General features: G+C 41.9%; 1 protein-coding gene and 1 long non-coding RNA gene across 16 annotated transcripts in view; one reads left to right on the forward strand and one right to left on the reverse strand.

Annotated features, from left to right (window-relative positions):
• The window catches only part of LOC105672654 (zinc finger protein 541), a 403,799-nt gene that overhangs the window by 192,520 nt on the left and 192,935 nt on the right, over nucleotides 1–18,344 (reverse strand). For 3 of the 15 annotated variants that reach the window (XM_067354503.1, XM_067354504.1, XM_067354505.1), the window contains exon 3: nucleotides 1,514–1,637. The exons of the other annotated variants lie outside the window; for them this stretch is intronic. In XM_067354503.1, the coding sequence (XP_067210604.1) occupies nucleotides 1,514–1,525 (12 nt within the window). In that variant the 5' untranslated portion in view covers nucleotides 1,526–1,637. The remainder of the gene's footprint in view (nucleotides 1–1,513; nucleotides 1,638–18,344) is intronic. 15 annotated transcript variants of the gene reach the window in all.
• Nucleotides 1–18,344, forward strand: part of LOC136999786 (uncharacterized) — a 198,033-nt gene that overhangs the window by 87,289 nt on the left and 92,400 nt on the right. The gene's annotated exons all lie outside the window — the stretch shown is intronic.

Raw genomic sequence — 18,344 nt, forward strand, 5'->3', positions numbered from 1 at the left:
TAGAATTTTCAAAAATAAAAAAATAAAATTAATTTCAGCATAAAAACAGTTTGTAATTAATATGTTTTTTTATGCCGGTCAAGGTAAAAATAATCAAATTTGTCAACGTTTGAAAGAAGAAATATCCCCATGTGGATTTGTTGCTGTCTCGTTAAAAGCGCACTTCGAACTCGATTTCTCTCAACCGTTTTTACCATGACGAATGATTCGTTCTCGCAGCGAAGAAACGTCTTGCGAACGACGAAACACTCGTGTACGCTTGTCAGTGGCGTCCCGACCCACGTCGTCGCTACCCACGGAGCCACGAGCAGCTTTATGAACGATGAGCTTATATGGGATGTAACACGTGCCGTCGACTCGTAATATACGAGCGGACGAGAAAAGGTCCGCCGCGCGCCGGCATTTTACATCGTCAGGCCGTCAGCTCGGGTATGTACACGTAAAGATACGAAAGTAAGATGAACAGTTTGGACGAGTAGCTAAAGCGCCGTGCAGGTGTCTAATCCCTAAATTCGAATATTTCATTCAAGCAAGCGACATGTGTGACAAATATAATCCTGCACTACTCAAATCTGTAACACTTGATCGCTCAAATAAAATACGTTAAAATACGACACACACAGAAACACACAAAATAATTTGTATAAAGCTTCCTTTTATAAATATAAAAAGCATACACGTCTCGAGTGTTTTGCTCATCTTATTTTTAAATTTTTAATCATCGGCTATGTGAAGAAGACTATGTATACGCTTACACATATGCATGCAGCAGTGAATATTTAGACGCGAGCGATGATAGGTGGAGTGCGGAAAAGGAAATAAGATGAAGAGGACAGGCGGAAGGGCGAAAACGTCACGTGACGTTAGACATAGGATGCGTCTCGCGCTGGAAATTGGGCCCCGAAGAAGCGATCTATCATATCCGTCTGCTATATGGGCCGGGTCGGCGAATGGAATAGACGGGAAAGAAAAGAGGGAGAGACAGTGGCAATCGAGTTATGTCGATCGCGATATATCGTTCAACTTTGTTTCCCGCATCCGACGGCGAGTCCAGTTGTGAACGTGACGAATATCGGCGATATTTTCTGTTACGTTATATTACTACCGTGTTCCTTTCAATAATCAAACGGGAGATTGATTACCTGTTGCTCGATCAATGCCGTATTTAATCTTAGATTTAAAGAAAATTTATTTAAATTTAGTTTTAAAGATATTTACATGCTTTGCAAGAATAAGTAAAACATTTTTTGAAAAGTCGTTATATATAAAATCGTACTTTAAATTAAAAATAAATTAAAAATAAATAAGAAAATAAATTCTTAATGGTTTACGCTACTCTGCACAAAGCAATATAATTGCGATTTAGCCACTACGCTCGCGCTACTTGCATATCGTTATTTGGTTTTTGACAGGCACTTATGGGCAATTGATGCTCTTGATGAATATCGTTAAATACCTTATTTTCTTGTGTTAAACACGAAAAATATATACGACGTAATTGACGTTTTCTTACCTGATTACGCATCAATCTAACAACTCGTATACTTTAAGGCATCGTTAGCTTGTCGCGTGTCTGCAAGGTATTGACGATGTTTCAGTCGCGATGCTTCCAAACTCACGAATACTCAACTCATATTCTGTGGAAAAATAAATCAAGCTCGAAAATAATTGAAAGGCATGCAGGAATATACATACTAAGATAAATAAATAAAAAGAGTATTGCAAGCTAGTAAATGGAAAGCTATCAATGAGCTTTGTCTTCTCTATAACCTTAAATAAGGTTATGTTGCAAAATATTGTCATTCGATATCGAAAGCAAATATATGTCAAAAAATATTCACTGTAACCATACATATGCCGCCTAAAAAACATTCGTAGACAATCTATATTAACTATACTAACCTAATCTAACCTATGTTTGCCGACCGACAACTGTTTTACGTTCTTGTGTGCTGCCACATCGAAAAAGTTCACTTTATTTCAATTAATCGGTGGTTTCATGCAAGTTAATCATCCGAGATAAATAATTCCGCATAATTGCATCACTTATCGCAAGAGTTTCAAATAAGATTTGTTTCAACTTGCTGTGATTTTGTAAATAAAAACGTTGATGATCACATACCGACCTCTGGCGGCCGTACCATGAATAACTTGATCTGAGGTGAAGTCAGTCAACGAGACTGACAGTCGCGTGAATTGCGTTGACTACTACTGCCGGCTGATCAGCTGACCGTCAGCTGACCGTAAGCACATGGTACCGCTTAGGCGCGCTACATATACATACGTACGCACATAAAGCGCACGTGGTCGACTTTTAAATCGCTATAACTCGAAAAAAAATTGATGTAGCGACATGCGACAAACGGGGATTTTCAGTGCTTCGCAGATTCTTGTGACTATTATATTTGCTCTTATCGTGACACGTATATATGTGTAAAATATAAAATAATAAATTATAAAATATAAAAGTCTTAACAATTAAAAAAATTTAACAATTAGAATTTTTATTCATTCGCAAATAATATTCATATTGAGCTTCATATTGAGCGTGAAGGTTGAATATTATTCAGTTTATTAAAAAAATTAATGTAGTAAATTACTTCACGGCAAAAAGTATGTATAAGAATATAAATGCGTTGAATTTAATAATAAATTCAGAAGTAACATGATACTTCTTTTTTAATCGTACAATACTTGTTTTTATTCGTTTTGATACTTTATTTTAAAAATATAACATGCAAAATATATTTATTAATAATAGCTTTTTGCGAAAACGTGATAACAAATAGCTTGTATGTGTATTTGCATTGTAGAAGCGTTATAGAAACAAGTATTGAAAATAAAATAATACGCACTTCAAACTAAAACATAAATCTTTGTCTCTAAATGAAAATTGATAGTAACAAATGCCATGCTTGAAATTTGAGATATATAAACTGAATTCCCGGCGGTTTAATCGTCACTCTCTTATATTTTTCATTCGTTGATATAGAGAATTCTACTCGTAGCTCATCGTGTGGAATTAGCATTCATTCTTTATTAGCTTATTATACGCCCGCGTATTTTCTACGGTCCTCGGGATCAACCTCGCTATTAATTCGGCGAAAGGTAGACTACGGAAATTTAACGATCGGTCATATTCCGCGCTTGCCGGCTCCTCCGATTATTAATCAGTAGACATTTCACGCGTCCAATTATAATCTCCGTCGATGTGGCCCAACGCGCGGAGGGCCAACTAATTACGTCGGTTTGGTCGACACGGAAGTAGAACGAAGGGCTCGGCTTTGTCAGCTGCGAAATTTACCGCCCGTCCCACGGGTAAATCTGGAACCGATGTTATCGAAGGCACAGTTACCGGATTACCTTCTCGGCGAAATTATGCGTCCCCCGTTGTTCTACCCGTGCCGTTCTCTCCGGCTAATCCGCGGGTGTTCGCGCTGCGAGAGCTGCGCCGCGCTCAGATAAAAAAATGACTTTCCTCTTGAGGCTATGATATTACATAATGGCATATTTTTGCCGTGGGGAGAAAAAGAATAGGATAAAATTTATAGTGTTTTCTGCAACCTACAGAACACAAACTTTTCACAGAGTACAAAATACATAAAAATACACAAAAATATAAAAAGTAAATAACAGAAAAATAAAATAAAAACCTTTAATTAATAACGAAGAAAAAGAGGTAGAAAAAGATTCAAAGAAAAAAAAATTATTTAAACGAAGTAAGAAAATAATAAAATGCAATAAAAAGAATGGAAAACGTAGAAGATTTAACGTCAACAACACTTCAACGGTAAAACCTGTCTTTATGATGCGATTTACCATTTCAAAGGAAATTTTCGTGGAATAACATTCGCGCGCGCGCGCGCGCGATCGACAAATTACAACGTGTCGATTCTGTGAAAACGCCACCGCGATTGAACCACTGCGGTGACGCAAAAATGCGGAAAAAGAGGTTTTCCCGCATCCGCGGTCCGCCCGCCCGTTCGTCCTCCGCGAGCGAATCGAGAAGAAAAAGACAGGACACAAGCCAGTCAATTCAATGGAATATCGGCTAAACGTTATTGCGGTTCATCGCGTACACACTCACCGGCCGGGAAAACGCGAACGCGGCGCAATCGCGGCCGCGGTTTTCCAAGGGAAGGAGAAATAATTTCTGCGTTTTACGCCTCCGCGAAGCTAACTCGCCGAATCCATTAGCTAAATGTTGGTTTTCAATTAAATTCCGTGATTTTATTAAAATCGCCGTCTTCGTGTCGTGATTCTTCTACGTCAGCGTACGAAACTTTCGCACTTAAGCGGTGCGATCGTTTCGAGGCAAAATGACGCGAGCGAGTAAATATTCAGCACGCCTAATGTTTCGCAACTTTAACAAATACCGCAAAACAAGTCGTGCGAACGTCACATGCATTTTTAGACGAGTTTATTGGGCTTGGAAACTTCGTTAGATAACGTGAAAGTTATCAGTTAAAGTTCTGGCGCAGCCTATAATTGACAACTTGTACGTAATCAGTTAAAGTTCCACGACCTGAAACTGATGACTTTTATGATATCAGTTAAAGTTCCGTATCGATTAAATGACCCTAAACATCGATTAAACTTACTTAAATGAATGCAAATATAACAGCGCTTAAACTTCATCGGTTTTACATGGTGCTAGCATCGTTACATCTCCGCCGCGAGCCTCGAAGAAGACCGCTCGAAGGAATTGTGAAATGAAGCGTTCACTAATAAAAGTCGAACGCTAAACAAGCTGTATTATATTACAGTTACGAATTACCGCCGTCATATCTAATTTACATAGCAGACCCCGTCCTACCCGGTCCTCTTCAATTCCGTAAAGCCGTCTAGGTGCAAGTGCTCGGGATGCAGGCGCACCGGCAAGCTTTTCCCGTCGGAAACTTTACCAGTTAGCAGTTGCCAATAATTATTCGCGGCGCAGAAGTATAGTGCGCGCAGAGAAGCACACAAAAAGCTCTCGTCCAAAGTTTTCGACGTCCGACCGTGCACGCTTTTCATCGATGCCTCGGCGAAATCCTGTAAACTAGCTCGCGTCTTTTTCTCTCACTCTTACATTTGCGCTCTGCGTCTCGACCAGAAAACTAGCCGTATGCCGTTTATATCTGTATTTTCTATTTTCCGAGAATTGTTCTGAGGTTCCAGACGGCAGCCGCTCGGTGGAATATCGCGCCGCGAGCTTTAATTAAATAATGAAACACATCCGACACGCTATTCAACATTTTTCGCAATTGTAAAAGAGATACTTTTCCGTTTATTTGTATTTGTATTACGCATCGAATATTCATAAATTTGTAAAAAAAATAATACATCAAATATTCGGTAAATTTATATATATATATATATATATATATATATATATATATATATACTTACAGATTTATATGTATTTAAATACTTTTAATATGTATTTTGTAATTTTAATTTCCGCATGTCTTATTTGATATTATATTTTCGCACATACTTACTTTGTTTGATATGCGTGTATTGTAGAAAATAAATGTAATAATAACTTATCTGACTCATTAGCATTATCGTTTGCAAAAGTCACCGCTTGAACAAGTCCTCCTGTCAGAAAGTATCTCTCGTTACAATCTCTTTTCAACCTGTCCTATAGGCTCTAGTTGTGAGAACTCACCTGTCGTGAAAAGTCCGCGCGATCCCTTTCGCGATAGCTTTCGCGCACGACGCGAGTACTTTGCAGCGCTTTTTACGATTAACGCTTTATCACGGTTGCTTTAATTTAAAGACTGTCGCGTAACTGCACATTCCGTGCACGTTGTCGACAAAAAAATATATGCACAACACTGTTACGACAGTTTAACGATCTATATCGTAAATAATATATGCGTTAGATACCAGCAGTTCTAAGTGATAAGCAAAATCCATTAATTTTAAAAAAGTTGAAGAACTTTATCGTTATCACACACCTAATTGAATTATTATTTATCGATGGTTCAATCTAGAGGTCGATAATTACTGGAGCAATAATTTTCGTCAAATAAATTAAATTTTAGTCAAATTAGCTTTTCAACAAACGTCGCGCTCGGCGATCAACTTTATTCTCTCATCGGACAGCTTTACGGCTTCGTTTCAAAAAGTCGACGGTAAATTCGCCACGCATATTAATGCTGCGACACTTCGAGGTCGGCCGCAGTTTTCCAAATTCGCAAAACACCGCTAGCGGGAATCCCGCGCGAGTTCGTGTTGCGCAAGCCGCATAAACTACGCTAAATTCCCCCATACTTACAGTTGGTTAAATATGCAGCGGAATATCAGAGAGCGGCGCGGCGCAGGATGACCGTATCCTTCGTAATATAGTGCGATACTTGTAAGGTATCCCGCATAACTCGAAGCGGGCATATGCAAGGGACACGCGGGGAGGAAAGGAAGCTATACGGGGGGCTATGCGGGGCGAAATAATATTCCTCGGCCATAATTTCGGGCAGCTCGCGCACACACGGCCCGAGGCGTATTTTACTCGGGCTCAGGATACGATGTCCATGATGCTCGCGCGCACACAGGACGTAACTTCCAGGCTCGTTCCAGCCGAGATATAACGCATCGTCGTTGCGAACGTGGTATTATATGAGCTACGATGAGTTTCATAATTGTATGGCCAAAAACTATGGCCGTAGTTATTTTATAATCAAAGCTATCTCCTCTTTATCAAACCTCTCATGGCCTGCGAAACTTTTCCATTTACAATTTTTCCGCTTACCATTTTATCTCACCAAGTACTCAATGAATATAGAAATATGCTTATAGTAATTTTCAAAATATTAAAAAAAGAGACAACAAAAATGATTATTTAGTACACATTCTAGATCTATAAAAAAATATGCAACTCTGTCACAAAAAAATTAACAACTTTGTAATCCAATTATTGTTTTGCTATAAATGTTCTTAACGTATGTATATATTTATATTATTTGGAAATATAATCATATATTTTAATCATGCGATTGTAAAGCTAAATAACAGTAACAGATTTGATATTTTCTAGTAATTACCGAAAGATTATAACAGTTGCGTACAATAAATGATATCTAGAAATCTTGTTAGAAACAAGTTAGTAAAATATACGATTTTATCGTGGTAGAGACTTCAGAACTCCACGAACGATGATTACACGCTATCACATGATGGAGAAAGTTACGAATCTTTGCGCCGCTTGACACGAACAATTTCGCGAACTACGTGTCTAAGAACGCACGGAAATAATTCTTGCATATTTAACGAGGTATATAAGGTGACACGGAGTCGTGCCACCACGGCGCACCAATTTCCCAACGCGAAAATTCACCGTTTTCGCACCGCGCTTTCCTCGTCATCGGATGGGACCAAATAAGGACCGTTTCGCAGCGTCACGAAGCGACGGGGAAAGACTACGTGCCTCCCCGGCGCTACGGAAATAATTGTTGCATATTTAATGAGACGGGAGACGATGCGCCATCGTTCCTCTCGCCCCCTTTCTCCTCCCCGACCGCGTCTTGATTTTCCCGGGAAAATTCTGTAACATTCGAAAGTGCCGTCGCGTCGCAAACAAGAAAACGAGATAAAGATTATATTCTGATTATAATCTTGCACGAGACAGAAGAATATACAGAATGTCCGTTTACTACTGCGTCAAAAAACTTAGTATTACAATTCGATTTTTTTACCAACTCAAAGTCGAAATAATCTTGTAAGCGTTACTTACACAAATGTGTTCAATTTCACGTTAATTTTAATTGTATTTAACATTTTAAAATCATATTTTCTAAAATTCTAACAACCTAAAATCACGAGATAAAAAATTTTTGTTCTACATAATAAATAATTTTTTTTACTTGACAGAATTAAAATTCCTTGCAAACATTATGAATTTATATGATAAAAAATCAAAACCATTCAGATCCCTTCATTCAATCTCAAAGTGTGCCTCAATAATTAAAATTGAAAACAGAACAAAATTGACACGTTCAACTTGACTTTAGTGTTAATGTACCATATAATTTTTCTAATAAGGACCTTTTGCAGAAACAATAATGGAATACTAAAGTGAACTTCGCTTTCTCAACGTTATTAATGGAAGATGAAAAAGCAGCGAGAGAGAAAAGAATCAGTTCATACTAACTTTTCGCAATAATTAACAAGTTTTGCAAGAGCTTTATCTTCCGAGTTTCTAACTCGCTGATTAAAAGTGAAGATAATTAGCGCGATGTCGAATACTGATTGGCCCACATAATCGTACACTCTGATGAATCGCGTAGACGACGAAGTCTCACGGAACGTCGAAACCCTCACGCGTAACTACCCTTTCGGAACGTCTTGAAAGCCCCTTCCTCTCTATATCACGCGGCCATTTATTAGCGCCCTTTTCTCTCGCGTAGCGTGCGCACGCGATGCGCACGGGTTCACAGGTAATTAATTTAGTTTCGCAATTTCTACCGTCGAAGAAAGTCCAGCGTTCCGCGATTTACGACCTCGGGCTTTTTCTTCGTACTTCGTCTCGCCGCCCACGCTGCGAACTACAAAGTCGCACATGCTTCTGCGCTCGTGATCGTGACTCAACGTGAAATAAATTCGAGCTTTCGCGTATAGCGCAATTGCACTATAAACCGCGCATTGGCGATCGATCGGCTGGTAAGCGCTTCGACGCGAAACGCAATACACAGTCGTGAATTCAATATTAAAGAGCGAGCGAGTGGACGAACGTGGCGTGTAATCAATTTCTGCTCGATCGTAAATCGCGCTAGTTTATTAACGCGCAGTATCGCTGAATTTCACAATAAACTGCTAAAATTCACGAATTTTTCCGCAATTGATCGTTAGCGTTCGACCGTGCGCGAGGCAAAAATGTAATACTGAAGAATAATTATACTCCTTCAAACCTTTGAAGAACATAGAGATCTCTCACTGCCCATCAATCATTATTATGACGAAAATAATCGTCTGTCAATTTTCTAATTATGTTAAATAATTGATAACACACATAACAAAACAACAGTGTTACATTTAACAAACGAAATGAGATACTTCGCATTGACAACCGAAAGGTATCGCCGACGTTTCTGTTGCTTTTCAAGCGAGACTCGGAATCGAAATTGGAGGCGGAAATCACACGGAATATCGGTCGGTGCCTAGTGGATTCCTGCGGAATCCTTGAAGTTAGACGCGTTCGAAGGCACGCGAATTGAATTTGTGCGAAGCGAGCTTCTCGGCGCAGAAGGAGAAAGGGCGAAATGAACGGATGCAGTCCGAAGCCCGTGGAGAATTGCCTGGTGGTAGTCGAGTGGCAAATATTAGTACGAAAACTAGCGCCAGCCGAGCTTGCAGAAGCGGCGCGACGAAAGCTGCTTAACGCTCCTCGTTTTCCCCCGAGGCTACCTCGGCAGAGAGAGAGAGAGAGAAAACCGTCCTTCGTTACACCACTCTGTGCACGTAGGTAACGAACGAACAAGCGAAGCCCCCCGGAAACAGTCTTCCAAGCAGCTCCGACATACAATTCCACCCCGAAATAACCGTACCTTTCACAGAATCAGCAGTTGAAGTTATAAATAGACTTCGTGTGGGGGCGCGCCGATTGTTGGCACGTTAATAGCCAGAGGATGTCAATATTGTTAGCAACACTAATGGATGCACAATAGATCTACTTAGACAGAGAACCGCAAAGGCACAGTGAGAGAAATATTGCATTAAGAGCGAGGTATTAATAGTAATACGATTATTCGATGAAAATTTCCGATTCACGCAGTTCGCTCAACTGCGATCGAGCCTTAAACGGAAGCTCTCGATTTAAATCGTGAAGAAACTAGCGACAAGGGTGGAGCATGTACACAGTTCGTTAAGCGCAGCGGGCGGAAAAGCCGTGCGAGAAAACCTTTGGCGTTCTCGCAGCAGCGTCCACATAGTTACGCGTACTTTCGCTTTGTCGCAAAAATTATGTCGGGGATTAAAACACGACGCGGCAGGAGAGAGGACAGGCGAAGCAAAGTACCAGTGGAGAGGGTGAGGACGGGATAGCGGTGACGGCAGTGGCGGCGGCGGCGGCAGCGGCGAAAACCAGCGCGAGTCACCACCGCTTTGCGGAATTTTCATTTCGCGAGAATTGCCGGACTCCGCTAGGCGGAATGGAAACCGAGAGGAGGCGAAGTAAGCGGATGCCGGCGGTGGCTTGTCCACACTTTTTAACTTCCAGTCGACCGGTAATTAGTTCGCATTAACCAGGTGAACTGCCGGTGGCACGATTAATGCGCGCCTCTGTGTACTTATATATGCGTTCTTGTTTGTGTAGATATAACGAAGCTGATATCCCTCGCGCAACGAGAACTATCAGCTACCCGGCGGACGAAGCACGTACATCGTCGGACGAGTCCGGCGACGTGCGCTTAAATTTCCAGCGTCCCAACTTTGCAGCCCCGCTCGGATTTCCGTCTCTTCTGCTAACGCGGCCGTCGCTACGTGACGTTGTCTTGTCAAAATGAATATGTAACCTTTCCGTCATTTCGCGCGCACGGAGTACACCGCGTGTAATATGGACCGCAATCACAATTTTGTCGCATCTCGTCTCTTCTTTCGCTTTTTTAAAAATTTTCGGCGTCGAAGAATTTTCGCCTCTGGTGTATTTCGCCCGCTGAATATATTATACGCGGACAGGCCATTACGCGAGGTTCATCAAGATAATGTACATAACACCATTGTCATCACTCGGACCTCGATATAATAGTGAAACAATGGGTATAGTGTGAGTATATATTTTAATATAAATATACCAAAATGTATTATAACTTCATTCAAAAAAAAGTAAATTTTGCAGGCTAAAAAAACATGTAATAACATGTAAATAACATTTATTTAGTACTCAATACTCAGAATCCAAGGGAAAAGATGGATGCTTAAGATGCATAAAAAGGCAGTTGAGTGTCGGCGTCAAGAAAAATAATAGCATTTAAATTATCGCTAAGCGATAAAAATGTGCGCATTTTTAATAGCGGTGTCGCCTGGAAACAAATTTTTTCGAGATCGCTGTATTTCTTCAAGGCAGTGCAGAATGCAACGAATTGTCGGTTTCGTCGGATCGTAAACGAGCGCGAATTTATCGTCGACACCGCATACTCACACATACACACGCGCGTTTTCCATTTCCCTGCGTTCTGGCCTCAACTATTTTTAAAGTGACTCCACCGCGTGTACCCCAAATGCGCCGGAAAAGGCGAAACGAGCCCGCGCGCCCGAGAACTCGCGCACAGGTCGAAACATAACTTTTTCATTTCCCGCTCCCCATCCGGTGTTTCGCGCGCTGTTTCGGCGCACCGTTTCAGCTTCGCTTGGACGTTCACCGCGCGCACAGGAAGAACTACCGCCTGTCCGGAGAGAAAGAGAGAGAGCGAGCGAGAGCGATGCGTCACGTTCCACGTCCGCGGAATATCTTTTGTACGTGAGACTCTTGAATAAACATGCGGTCGCAGGACAACTCCCGCAGAAGAGACTGAGAAGAGGATGAAAAGGGGAAAAAGTCACGGTAAACGATGAAAAATGTCGCCAGTGCGCGGGGAACAAAAGCACCGAGACGCGATGAAGGCCCGTGCAAATATCCTCAACTTAATTACCCTGATGCCGCTTAAAAGGCTGCGGAATAAGTACTCAGAATCCAAGGAAAAAGACGGAATGCTTAAGATGCATAAAAAGGCAGTTCAGTGTCGGCGTCAAGAAAAGTGAAAGAAAATTCACAAAATGTTACATATCAAACGCGATACTAAATAAAATTCTGATAAACTCTTAACGCCAACATTAACAATTACATTCAGTGTTTCAGAAAAATGATGAAGGATGTAAAAATATAATCAAGCTGATGTTTCGCTATGTACAAATCTCACTCTTTTTCCCAGCGGCCTGATTAATATTCTCGAAAATTTATCTGGAGCGTCCATCGCGGGTCCCTGAAAAACCGTCGAGCAGCGTCATAATTCGGACGCGCAACGCCGACGCACGGCGGTTTTCGTTAATGCAGACAAGGATATCCACTATCGCGGATTACCGGTCTTCGAATTTCCCAAATTCGCCACGCGCGGATGCGAGGGGTCGAAAATTTAGGACGCCATTCGAGGGTCTTCGCTCCAAGCGCAATCATTCATATTTAACGGATCATTTGATGGATTGCGCTTAGCAGCAGCAGCAGTAGCAGCAGCAGCAGCGGTGGAAACGCTGTGGAAGGACACAAGACTAAGAGTCGCGGGGAGGGAATGGATGTTGGCGGGGTTAAAAGGGGAAGCGCAAACGGGGATTCGCGCTGGTGGTTGGCGGAAAGGACCTGAACGAACCGAGAGAACCGCGGGTCCTGCGGGATGCTGCATTAGTCACGCTCTCGCATCAGTCACCTCTTTCCCCTGTCCACTCCCCCGATTCCCCATCCCGTCCCGCAGCGCGCCCTACGACGGCCTAAACACTTTTCACGTGGGAATATTTAACTTCATGGCTGCAAATTACTCCGCAGCCCTGCGGTCACCGGCGAGCGAGCGAGCGAGCGAGCAAACGAACGAACGAACGAACGAACGAATGAACGAACGAGCGGCGCCGCGAGCGCGCACGAATACGCTACGGCACTTTACGAGGTACGCGAGAGTCCGTCTCTTGAGACGAGATAAGGCCGCGTCGTTCTCTCGGCTGACATTTCCCTCCCTATTTCTCTCATTTCTCTTTCTCACGTCTCTCCCGTGATACATGTTCGCTATGGATTTTTTGACTACAGTCGCATCATCTGCTCGGACAAAGTTCGAATTTTGTCTGATCCGCTTCTGATCTACTGGCGTGTTGTCCTTACGAAATTTTACGAGATAAAATCTAGCAAAACATCTTCACATACAATTTCACGTATTTTAAGCGCTGTATGTGATTTGTTATCTCTTTATAGCAAAATAAAACTGTTAAAAACACGACGGTTAAATGCGTAATAAATTTTTGCTGCAGACGATTTGACGACACGCGGGAAAAGAAACGAGGATAATGTACGCGTCGAATTTAGAGACGACGGAGTGCGAAAACATCGAGGGCGAATAAACTTCTGGCATCGAGCCAAAGGCCGTCGCATCTTCTTTCTCTTTCCCTTGCCCTCTATCTCTCTTCTTCTCTTTTTCCCTTCGCCACAATCCTCGTACAGGCGTCGGCGATGTAAAAGTTAATTTGCGTAATGGCGCGTTTAAAATCCGCGGTTCGACGTCACACTCACCGCAGCGAAAACAGCCGCGAGAATCTTCGTCATTACCATAGCGACTAAGCCATCGATTAGCATCACGGAAAAGAATGTTAAAATAATGATTACCGAAGCGTAATAACTACAAAAATAACCGCTTCAATTTGCAACAATGCGCAATAATCGACGAGTGGCAGAGCAGCTTTTCTTCGTTTTTTTGTATAACTATGATTGCGTCACTTTACAACGCGACATTACAAAAATAATTAAAGATTCAGCGGTCATTTAGCGGAAACCAATTATTCGCCAGTGCGCCCATTACGAATGATTACGAATTCAATTCTCGCTATTGATACGAGCTACATGTCTTTATTGCGGTTGCCTTCAAAAATCTGACTGCAGCTATACATCTCACTGTACTAAACGATTGCCTCGCGCGCACATTAGCAGAGGAAGTACCTTCTGTCTGCTTATCCAACAAACGACTGCGCGCTCGCAATGTTTGTATTATTCGCATTCGTTAATCATTCCTTTAAGCCGCGGCACGAGACTCGTTAAGCGCCGGGGGAACCGTTTAAGTGGAGTCACGGCGTTATCGTTCGAAAGTCGTTAACATTCCTGAGTGGGTGGGGAAGGAAAAGCACCGCCGACATCAACGAGAAAGAGAGAGAAGGCCGAATGCTGGGAAACGTCGGAACAGAGATGAGAGATTTCATTCGATATGGACTCATTTTCGAGGACCATCTGAGCGAAAATGAGAGTGAGATAAAAGCGCGCGGAGAAAGATAGAATAAATGTGGCTGCGAGACGTATGCGAGAAAGAAAAATGTGACGAACGAGAGATCTAATAAAAAAAGTTCTTTTTCTTATAAGAATATATTCTAACTCCACACTTCCAAACTTATTCTCGTAAAGCGAGTTCCAATTACTCAACTAGTTTGATTAAGAATCTTGAAAACTTGAAAAGTAATATCTTGAGGTCAACTAGTTATATAACTATTTATCTAGATCACTCATCCTGTCTGTGAATAACTCTGAGAAATTAAATTCGCGCAAAATTGTTTGCGATCTTATAATATATTGATATTACTTATTTGACTCGATACCAACTTTGTTTTTGAAAACTCTCGTTCGCGTATATTTTTCAAGAGTATAATTTTTGCTCGTTACATTTTCAAAGATATATTTTTCCACAATATATGGTCTATATTTTTTTCTGAAAAGTTCCATTTTGACAGAGAAATTACTTCACGGATTAGCATTTATATTTCACTAGCTATATATGTAATACATTCGCTGACAATTATTCGCGACGGAATAACGTCAGTCTAATACGACTCTGCGCATCACGTCCAAACTTTTTGAAGCTGATCGTACCTAACGTTGTAATTCGCTGGGGTAAAAGAGCATCGGTCAGAAAAGCCAAGTGGCGAGGTGAAACGAGCAAGCCCACGAAAAACAGAGAGCTCGGGTGAAACGTACTCCGTCACGGTTGTCACCGCGAGACGATGCTGGGGCATCGCATCTCCTCCGCGCCGACGGATGCGTTTTGAAAGAAGAAGCGGCGTAAGAAGCCGAGAAATGTACAATTTGATACCGAACGCGACCGAGAAAAAGGCGCACCGCGCGCGCTGTGATCTCGGCGTAATAGAAAGACCTTTTTGCGAAAGTACGCACGTTTAACTACGCGCGAGACACACTGTTGTGACGTTATTGCCCGCAGCGACGCGAAAGCAATTTATTTATTTACAACTCTGCGCGTATCGCTTTCATTAAAATTGCAAATTTCCCTTCGCCGTTGTTTTTTCAGCGTACCATGTGCAATACGCGGAATCAAAGTGCACATTCTGTTTATGAAATAAATATTTTTATATATTGTTGCATAAAATAAATTTTCTAAGGTAAATATGTAGCTGCGTGTCGGTAACTTTTTTTCCAGCCACACACAGCGTGCTAAAATATTACAATACGGTATATTTGGCCGGCGGATGCTCGTTGCATTATCGATCGCATTCCCATTTCAACCATCCGGTGTTTGCACCGGTGTAAAAATGTAAAACACAAAATACCAATGTTAGTTTAGTTGACCGCAATATTTAACGGCGCTTTTTTCCGCATACAGAAATCGTTTAGCGTCGATCGCCAATCGCGTGCGATAATGGTCGCCAACAAAGCGACGACGAATCAAAGGCGGCTCGCCAACAGTATCAAAACGCGATAAAGGCCGCATAGATAGACCCTGGTGTGTCGCGCGGCAGGTAGACACCGGCTGCTGATTCCGCGTATATCAATTCGCGTGCGCGCGTTTTTACATTGCTCGCGAGCGTTCCGAGAGTGGTTCAGGAATCACTATAAATGGTAATGAAGAGCACGGCGCGCGTTTACCTCGGGCTCTGCCTTCCGAGACCGAGGAACCGGAAAGATGGGAAGTAAACGAGGGTGGCAAAGAAGAAAGAGAGGGAAAGAAAGAGAAAGAAAGGACCCCGATCTCGAGTCGCTACAAGGAAACGGGAAAACGAGGATAAGGGAGAAAAGATAGAAACGCGGGGGGGAGGAGGGGTAAAGAGGGTGGTTTGAAAATGTAATATTTCTTCCGGCTCTAGCGTAAATAATAGCGTCGTATATACCCGGCGTTAGAATGCCTTTCTCTCGCGCCCCGCTACTTCCGATGCCACGCCATCGTCATCCGTCCCGCCACCCTCCGCCACCCGTTGTTTGTCTGTGCGACGTTTTCCCTGGAAACCCGCGAAACCCCCTCGTGCGATGCGCGGAGGCGACGAACATCCTGCAGCCGACGCGGCGATCAGCCGCAACTACTTCGCGCGCGACTTCCCGCCGCCACTTTTCATCACAGGCACATAACGCCTGTTACGCTAACACTCGTGTTGACGAGAAATCACATCAACAATATTCTACTAAAGAGATGTATCCGATAGTAATAAACAAGAAATGTGCAAAAGAGCAATTGTTGAAGAAAATATGAATAAATAATTATATAAAATAAAACAATAATTCATAAACTTACTGCATTCAAGAAAGTGTACATCTCAGTATAGAATTTATCTTCAAGCAAATAAGATGAGATAAAAATTTAAACAATTAAAAAATAAAATATTAAATCAATAACTTAATTCAAAAACAGCTGACGCTGCTTCTTAATTAGAACACAATGCCATGCATAACAAGTTATAAATACAAACTCTCATAGAAAAAAATTAACTCTAAGAAAAACTTTATGACTAAAAATAATTATAATTTAAAGATTTCTGATTTTCCAAAAAAGTTTCCAACTTTTTCATAAGAAACGCTAGTGTTAAAAATGATTATGTAGCACATTTTGCTGCGATAAAAAGGAAATGTCAATTGTTTCCGCTTAAACGGAATAATCTATTGTGTGTGGAATGCCATTATTAAAATTTAAATATCGCTTTTAATTAAAAAATGAGGAAGGATCACACAAATCTACAATACATTCAATATTTTGAAAGTATCGACTCGTTCAACGATCAAAAGGTTTTACGAGCGAACTTGGCGGAGACAAGACAAACGCGGAAGACACCGAGTATGATGGAGAGGATAATACACACGTCGTAGATGTACATGCATAAACGAGGCGCGCGCGCGCTCGCTCCGGGCACCATGTTATCCGAGAACCCATCTACGCATCTGCGCGCAGGCTAAACACGTCGAAAATTAGTTGCACGAAACTATTATCGCGAAGGAGCTGTAAGAAAGTCCCGACGGCGTCAGAACGAGGCTATGCGCGAACGAAGTTTTGTTTCCCATCGACGTTCCATGATTCTCGGCGAGAACGCCGCAACGTTAGCGAGCACGCTAGAGGATTGCTCACGTCGTACAGCGATGTCGCGCTGTAATATTGATTCGAAAGCATACGTCTATCATGAAACGCGATGTACCATGAAACATGCAACAATGTGATCAGCGGAATCGATTAGAATCTACTGATGAAATAAAATAGCTTTCCTTTCACCGCGGAGCGGTACATCGGACAATAACGATGCAACGGGACATAAAACTGCGTACTGTTGTGATCCGTTCATCGCATTCGTGTTGTCCGCGTCAACAGCTAATTCGCATAATGAGCACGTTAATCGAGATATCTACTTACACTCTGGAAAAAATTTTCTTTAGAATTCCACAATTTTCCAGGTATCTTCGATCAAATTTCCTTTTCGCTTTTTGCAAAGAGAAAATTCCAGTTTTATCCGTAATTCTATAGCAGTTGCAAACTTCCTACGCGATATCGCCGATAAGTCGTGTAGCGTAAACGGGTCTTAAGACGCAATCGGGAAACGAGAATTGCTGATTCACGTTAAGCAGCGTGTAAAGGCGCACATTAACGCGCCGGTTGAATCTTCGCTACGGGTTGTTTCATCCCATTTCCTCCCGCGTCTTCTCGTTTACTGTATATCGAAAATGCGCCGTACTACGACATTTATGACTCCTCAATGAGTCGGCAGCGAATGATCGTGCTCGGAAAACCCATTGAAATATTAACCTTCTGACCTTTCGCTCTCGAAAGAATATAATCAAGTTATTACAGGATTAATCCATATCAAATTATGAGATGACATTTAAACTATGTAAATCATCCCTTTTTGTATATTGCAACAATAATAATCTAATTAAGATTTAATTTCAGAGTTAAATGTAATACCAAAATGACGGAATAAATATTAATTCACACGACAAGCAAACATTAATTACGTACTTCTCCAAATGTCGCAGATTTCGCTGCGCGAGTGCTAAAGACTATTCGCATGCACAGCTGTGTATGTGTCACGGGCTATAAAGTTAAGCGAGACACGTGGCACTGAAGGACATACGAGGGCTACGAGGAGAGTGTACACGCTACTTCATCTTTCTCGAAGAAACTACGAAGAGAGTTATACGTTATTCCAACATACGGCGGGCAGAACGAGGAGCGCGAAATGGTTACACCAGCTGTTCGCCGAAGCGAAGAGATATCTTGGTACATCAGAGTCTGTATAATGCAACGTACGGCATAAACGCCCTTATACAAGCCTATACAACAGCGACTCCTGCGAGGTTTCCCCAATCTCTTTCGACAAAAGATTGCTATTATATGCGAGAAAATAAATTCTCGCAATGCTGAATACAGCGAATAAATATA

The sequence above is a fragment of the Linepithema humile genome, chromosome 4 (assembly GCF_040581485.1).
Source record: "Linepithema humile isolate Giens D197 chromosome 4, Lhum_UNIL_v1.0, whole genome shotgun sequence".
Lineage (NCBI taxonomy): Eukaryota > Metazoa > Arthropoda > Insecta > Hymenoptera > Formicidae > Linepithema > Linepithema humile.